The sequence below is a fragment of the Myotis davidii genome, unplaced genomic scaffold (assembly GCF_000327345.1).
Source record: "Myotis davidii unplaced genomic scaffold, ASM32734v1 scaffold1104, whole genome shotgun sequence".
Classification (NCBI taxonomy): Eukaryota; Metazoa; Chordata; class Mammalia; order Chiroptera; family Vespertilionidae; genus Myotis; species Myotis davidii.
This window is the reverse complement of record NW_006294679.1, coordinates 83248-91141: the sequence shown is the minus strand read 5'-3', so window position 1 is coordinate 91141 and position 7894 is coordinate 83248. Positions and strand designations below refer to the sequence as shown.

Sequence of the window (7894 nt, the reverse complement as noted above, 5' to 3'; positions counted from 1 at the left end):
AGCCGGACAGACCGCGGCCACAAGCGAGAAAGGCGTGAGTGGAGGGCTCAGCGGCTGCGTGCCAGCAACAGCCATGACTGCGATGCGTCCGTGGCCACTTTGAAGGACATCACATCAGGATGAACTGTGCCTCAGACAGAAACGGGAGTAAGGAAACCATCTCCTTTTCCGAGAAGTTTCTTCGCAGCGCGAGGAAGAACCGCGTAGAGGGAAGATTGAAGGAAGGGAAGGGGCTCTTGAGTACAGAGGACCTAGAAGACACGCAAGGCAAGGCGGTAGAAGCAAAGAGCACTGCTGGGAGGGAGTCAGCAGGGACCGCAGGCGGGAGGGCAAGTGCAGCCAAGGGCAGAGATGGCTGGGAGCAGAAGGAAAAGGCGAGGTGAGTCGTCCAGAGCACAGGGAGGGGGCAGTCCAGGCCGAGCTTGCACAGACGGGAGCCCACTCCGCACCCACAGCAGTTTCTCAGACGGGGTGAGGGGCGCGGACCTCTTCCGGGGGTCAGGCTGGAAGTGGTTTCGGATGGAGTCGGTCTGCAGCTGCTGGGAAGCCCCATCTCCACCTCTGTTGACACCGGGGAGCTTCACTGGGGAGAGCTGAGAGCTGGGCGTCTCCGCCCTGATGGGCGCACTCGATCCCACAGAAGTGCGCTCAGAGCTCCTTTTCGGGGGTTCCTTCCCAGGGAATGTCTCTGGTGAAGGCATTCTGAGTTTCTGTTCCATTCTGGAGACTTTGATTTCTTTTGGCCTTTCACTCAGATCCATGCTGTAGCAAAAGAAAAGCATGCCAGGCAATCAACTTGCAGCCATGTTCACCAGAAACAAAGGCCGTCACGTAGCACTAGCTTCACACCCAGCCGGGCAGCCTGCTCTATTCTCCTGTGCCATTGACGCCCCAGGACGGCCGGCCCTTCTCTCACCCTGCAGCGCACACCCACCCGTGTCCTCCTATGAACTAAATGTGGGGAGAAGCCTATGTAATTTTTGTTTGGTTTAAAATTTTTAAATTACTTCCATGCAAACAAATTAATAAAAAATGGAAGCCGAAACCGGTTTGGCTCAGTGGATAGAGTGTCGGCCTGAGGACTGAAAGGTCCCAGGTTCGATTCCGGTCAAGGGCATGTACCTGGGTTGCAGGCACTTCCCAGTGGGGGATGTGCAGGAGGCAGCTGATCGATGTTTCTCTCTCATCGATGTTTCTAACTCTCTATCCCTCTCCCTTCCTCTCTGTAAAAAATCAATAAAATATATTTAAAAAAAAAAATGGAAAACCACAAAAAGACAAATCTCCTATTACTCTGGTATCATAATAGGGCGTTCAGAGCATTTGAGAGGAACTGATGTGGTGGAGTCTCTACAACAGAACTCAGCTCTTGATGCCAGAAAAATATATACATCACACACACACACACACACACACTGCATGGATGGATGAATATATATGGCCTTTGTTGTTCTTATTTCACAGAAAAACAAGTAAGCTGTCATTCAAATGATTTTCAAAACACAGTTTCTCTTTAAAAAGTTGCATCTGGTCTGAGTACTGAAACGTGGTATCTTTCGGTATGAACAGCTCCTCTGGATTATTTAGAATTAAACAGTGTGTTTATTACTCAGATGAGACAGGGAAGCATTACCATGTGTCTGCCTGCTCTGAGGCTGTGTCGGCCATGCAGGTCACAGTGTTCCCGGGGGCACTGGGCATGATCTCCTCTTTGACGGACAAGCCTTGGCTCGGCCCTGGGGTCGCTGGCCTGGATCCTGTAATCACACACGTGAAAGAAGGAACACAGCTGCTGGCCGCTCACCACGTTCCCCTGGTCGTGCTGAGGGAAGTAAGCAGGTAGGACAGCACACTGTCTCCAGTCAGTGGAGACAACAGATACTTGATGAAATGGCCAATCAACAGCCTGTTGGAATCTGTGAGGAGCTTGTCTACACTAAATCATCTTAGTGCTACATCACATCCTTCATGATAAATTATCAACCTAAATAAAAATAATCAACTTAAATTCTTTTTTTAAATATATTTTATTGATTTTTTACAGAGAGGAAGGGAGAGGGATAGAGAGTTAGAAACATTGATGAGAGAGAAACATCGATCAGCTGCCTCCTGCACACCCCCTACTGGGGATGTGTCCGCAACCAAGGTACATGCCCTTGACCGGAATCGAACCTGGGACCCCTCAGTCTGCAGGCCGATGCTCTATCCACTGAGCCAAACCGGTTAGGGCCAACTTAAATTCTAATTCAAATAATGCTTTAAGTCAACAGACAAAAAATTACATTTCTTCCCCACAGAAAGTGTATCCACCCTACTATCTACACAAATCAAAGTCCACGTAAGTTTTATTTTTAGAAGATATATACTATTTGAAAAGAACACAGTTTTAGACATTTTTTTTTACTACCACGATGACCATTATCTCAGTTGCTAGGACAGCAGGGTAACTCTCGGGCTGCTCACCTGACTCCCCGGAACCCCCACACTGAGGGGGGCCCTCCGCCCAGCGTCTGTTAACTGTAACGCACTAGCCCCAGCGGTGGGCCCTGCAGCAGTGACCCTGTGCCAGACGTTCCTCATCTATGAAATGGGGAATTATCACTTTCCTCAAGAGCCGTTTTGAGGGCAAAAGGAACTGACACATGGACAGCGCTGAGGAAGCGCATGGAGCACAGCCAGCGCTGTCCTGCAGGCGGACGTGTCTGCTGCCTCCGCGCCCAGCACGCTTGCCTGCGCTTTCCCGTTAGACCTGCGGCAGGGAGGGTCTGCTGGCTCCTCTGCCTCCAGCCCTGAGCAGTGTGGGACGCAGTGAACAGAAATAGGTGATGGGATGGAAGTGCTAACTGAAAAAGCTCTTCAGTGGCATTTACTAAGTTGTAAGCTAGATGACCACTGCCAGCTCCTGGTCACACTGACTCCCAGTCCCGCGTGCGAACATTCTGCCTCTGCACGTGGCCCCTGCGGACGCTCACAGGCACTTCCTCCAACACGCCCGTCCCCAAATCTCATTTTCCGTGCACAGAAGTTTGCAAAAAAGAATAATTACGGATGCTTATATAATCACTAAAAAAACATTTATAGATGGAACCGAAAGTCCTGAATAACATGTTTGTCAACAATAAGGTTATTTACAATGTGCTCCTTGCAAAGACACGAGAAGGGCAGGAATGTGCTTGCCGCTTTACTCCACGTGTTTACAACAATTAGAGGTAGTTAGCACCTGTTCAATAAACACTTTTTGAATAAGTAAATGAGTGACTATAGAAGGAGGAGAGAAAGGAGAGGGAAGAAGACACGCATTCTCCCCCCCAACCCCCCCTCCCCCGCAAATGGCTGTCTTCTGAAACTGTCAGTCAGACTATAAGTACATACAAGAAGTAATGCTTCTAATTACAAAGAAAAGAGAGCTCCTCGGGGAATACACACAAACACATGGAGGGTCCAGAGCAAGCAGAAAAGAATGAATGTATCATCGTAATGGCAACAGCTTATTTTCAAGAAAAGTAGGGACTGTGTGGTAACTCACAATGGGGCAGGGCTGCTGCCTCGGACAGTCAGCACTGAGCTACACATGCCCCTTTTGCCCCAGAAATGGCACGAGCCACCAGGGACTCACGCCAAAAACTACAGGCTGTCCCCACAATGTACCCTGACTGGTCTTCTGCCTCTCCAGCTGCCACACAGCCCCTGGCCCAGCTCCCACCTGCTTCCACAGGGCTACCCCTCGGATCCCCCCCCACCCTGGACCCCGAAATCCATACTCCGCACAGAGCGATGGTGCTTAGGTCCTCTTCCCTGGCACTCTGCCCCCAGATCTGCCCGTGTGGCCTCCTCTCACCACACAGATGCCTGGCACCCCAGTGCTGCATCCTCAGCGAGACCCTGACCGCCACCCACAGCCCTCCCAGGCACTGCCACTCCCCAGGGTCAGCTTCTCCTTGTGCTTGGTCCTCACAGGACTTATCAGAAGAGCCTGAATCCCGACCTTCAGAATATAAAGTCACAATAACAGGGAACTTGTTCACTTTATTCATCCTGTGTCTTCAGCACTTAGAATAGTGCTCAGTATGCAGCTGACATATACATTTTTAAAATGGATAAATGACTAAATGGGGAAGGTGAGTTTTAAAAGACACTGGAAATGGTCACTCCGGGTAAGTACCTAGGAATGTGCATACAGCCTGCCATCAATTACATAATAAACAAACTTGCTGAAGAGTCAATAAAAACGATGCTTGAATTACCTGGACTGGGCTGGCCCTGAGGGTCACAGTAATGCTCTGTCGTCATGAAGATTACTGCCAATCCAATTTCTGCTTCAGGAATAGGTCTAAGACCCTGCCTATTAGAATAAAATGATTTAAGTATGATAATATATTCCAACTAACAAATTTATTAAGATGATGTCAAACTGAAACTCTCCCCTCCCCCAAGAGGTCCAGCAATGTGCTGTATGGAGAGAAGTTCATACAAGAGACTGGCTCCCTCACTGAGCTGGCTACACCGGGCAAGTCCACCATGTTTACTAACTCAGGTATTTCAATTGTAAAGGTCTAGAGCAGTGGTCGGCAAACTGCGGCTCGCGAGCCACATGCGGCTCTTTGGCCCCTTGAATGTGGCTCTTCCACAAAATACCGACTTCTGTGCATGGGCCATGAAGTTTCAATCGCACTGTACGTGCGCACCGCACATGGTATTTTGTGGAAGAGCCACACTCAAGGGGCCAAAGAGCCACAGTTTGCTGACCACTGGTCTAGAGTAAAGAATACATATCCTTCAGTTCTAAATTCTATAACTTTCAGAATAAGAAGAAAACAGTAACACCCAGATGAAGCAATAAAAAAGATTTTTATAAGCAAACCTATGATTACTGAAATCCTAAGAGAAAACAGAAAAGAGAGAAAGCAGTAAGGAGAATGGGAAGGAAGGAGAGAAGTACAAAGGACTATGGATAGGCTGATATGTGCTATGATTTAAAGTTCAGTAAGTCAAATCATCTTATCAAATTTACATGTTAAAGAATCTTATTAAAGGAATCTTAGGGTGAACCTATCTTCTGTTATTCTATAATGTGGATAATACTGAGTTTATAAAACAAAAACAATTTAATATGTTATAGAAACTGTACCTCAAATTTTAAGAACTACAAAACTTTTAATACTCATTGCAAGATATTTTAAGTGGCTGCAGTAATTTAAAAGGTCTTTTTTGGATGCTTTAACATTTGTTTTTTAAATGTACTGACTGGATTAACATAGAGTTTTACTGTAAGTGTGATTATAATAGTATTATAATAGCATATACTAAAAAAAAGGTTTTATAAAGTATTGTATACAAGTGGCAATCCAAAATTAACATTTTATTACCCTACTGTTTTTGAAACTATATACTATAAAAATTAGTTATAACAATTGACTATATAAAATAAAAACATTTTTAACGCACATATAATAACAGTATTATACAGACATTATATCATCCTAGGAGGGAAACAGTGGCAGCTTCCATTCAAGCCAATGGTGAGCTATATGGCAACACCTATTCAAGTCAATGGTGAGATATGCAGCAGCCCTCCTGTACAACACGCCTGGAGGCCCCAGAAGGTACACAGAGAGAGACAGGGAGAGGAAGGTATCAGAGACATGAGGATTAAAAAAAGATAGAAATGTCATTATTTACAGATATGGTTTATACAAAAAATGACTAGAGATGATTAGAAATACAACGGGAGTCCAGCAAGGTGGTGGGATAGAACAGTGTCTAAATTTTGAGTTGAATTTCTATCCATCAACAGTAAACAACTAGAAAATATAATTAAAGAAATATCATATACTTGTATTTCACCCACCACAGGTATAATATCTACCAGAATATATGTAATATCTAGGAAGACCTAATAAATGGTATTTAAGATCTCTACAGAGAAATTATAAATACTGTTAATTCTCCCCAAATTGATTAGTGGTTTCAATAAAATTCCTAATCAAATTCCCAACAAGATCTGTGAAAAGCTGATTCTAAAATGTCCATGGAACAGTGAAGAGCCAAGAACAGCCAAGGTGCTTCTGAGGCAGAGCAGAGCAAGAGCCTGGCCTGGTGGACACGAGGTGTAGGCAGTGCTGGGCATGAGGGCGTGTTGATGCACAGAGGAGGGTAAGGACAAACTGCTCCCCTGCGTGTGGAGCTTAGGTATAAACAGAATCCATTCCGGGTAGATTAAAAACAAATTTCCAAACAAAATATCAAAATACTAATAAAAATATAGGTAAGTAATCTGATCTATGAATAGAAAAATATTTCTTAAACCAAATACAAGTACTATCTATATATATAAAAGCCTAAGCGACCGTTATGATGGGTTGCTATGATGTGCACTGACCACCAAGGGCACACATTCAATGCAGGAGCTGCCCCCTGGTGGTCAGTGCACTCCCACAGCCAACCTCCCATGACCTGCCAACCTCCCACAGTCCCTGCCCCTGGACTGAGCGAGATGTCCCCAATCGCCAGCCAGGCCAAGGGACCCCCACCCATGCACGAATTCGTGCACTGGGCCTCTAGTCTATAATAAAATCTTTGCAATAATTATTGTATATACTTTTCCGTTGTTATGTAGAGTGCACCAAAACTCACACATATAAAACTGCCTGCTTGCATATATTTTTACTAACAAATAACAAAGTACCTTTGGAGCATATCCATAATTGAGTGAATCCATTTTTTCTGAGAGTCAGAAATTAAGGGCTGCGAATTTGTCATTCCTACATCAACAACACAAGTTCCCGGAGCCGAAAAGAAACTCTCCTCTTCTTCATTTTCTTCTGCTATCAACCTAGCATCCCCTCCTCCAAAAACAACTGCTGAACTTAATTTCTTATGCTAAAAATGGAAAAAATAAAAAGTAATACAATAGCCACAATGAATTCTGAGTGTGTTCTAGACCTTGAAAGAACTTGATTTGGAAGCGAAAGGACAGAATTGATGTACAATCGGTCCTGCTTCCTGAGAGGACCATCTGCACCTCCATTCTGAGAAACCCCTGGTCCACAGGCACCTCAGTCCTGGCACAGCATGTTGCCTGCAGCCCACGGGCAGGGTTCCCCCTGCGACAGAATCCCTGGACCCCACGCTGCCTGCAGCCCACGGGCGGGGTTCTCCCTGTGATAAAAACCCTGGACCCCACTTCAACACATGGAAGACATTCAACACCTGTTTAATAACCCACAAGTTAGAACTTAAACCAGTTCCCCTCACCCCAACTTACATATTTGTATAAATTTAATTAATAGGCCAACTGACAGATATTAAGGAACATTATAATCACATACATGAACATGGGCTGGTGCCTAGGCAGTTTTGTACTCGATGTCACACTTCTGCACATAATCTCAAAAGACAATGCACTGGGAACACTACTAATTTGTCCTCGCGTGTAATGTTTTCTTTAGGAACATTTAGCTTAAAACATTACCTGCTTGGCATTCAGAAATACAAATGTTTTCCCTTTGAAGATCTGTTTTCTTTCTTGCCGTCCTGACAGATCAATATTTTTACTTCCAATGGCTGGCTCATCAATTGGTGGGTAAAAACTGTAAAAAAAAAAAAATTAAAGTATATTCTAATTATAAACTACTCTGTATCATGCCATTAAATTTGTAAATGGAATAGCTCTCTAGACACTAGAAAGGTTTGATTTCCATAATACTATTATATTATTATATTACTAGAGGCCCGGTGCACAAAAATTTGTGCACTCGGGGGTGGGGGGGCCCCTCAGCCCGGCCTGTGCCTTCTCGCAGTCTGGGACCCCTCGGGGGATGACCACCTGCTGGCTTAGGCCTGCTCACTGGGGGATTGGGCCTAAGCTGGCAGTCAGACATCCCTCTGGCAGCCC

General features: G+C 45.3%; 1 protein-coding gene across 5 annotated transcripts in view; it reads right to left on the bottom strand.

Moving 5' to 3' along the window:
* Positions 1 to 7894, bottom strand: part of NBN (nibrin) — a 39009-nt gene that overhangs the window by 21994 nt on the left and 9121 nt on the right. For all 5 annotated transcript variants that reach the window (XM_015567402.1, XM_015567401.1, XM_015567399.1 and 2 more), the window contains 5 exons: positions 7472 to 7589; positions 6686 to 6879; positions 4245 to 4342; positions 1634 to 1757; positions 487 to 762 (listed from right to left, as the gene is read on the bottom strand). In XM_015567402.1, the coding sequence (XP_015422888.1) occupies positions 487 to 762; positions 1634 to 1757; positions 4245 to 4342; positions 6686 to 6879; positions 7472 to 7589 (810 nt within the window). The remainder of the gene's footprint in view (positions 1 to 486; positions 763 to 1633; positions 1758 to 4244; positions 4343 to 6685; positions 6880 to 7471; positions 7590 to 7894) is intronic.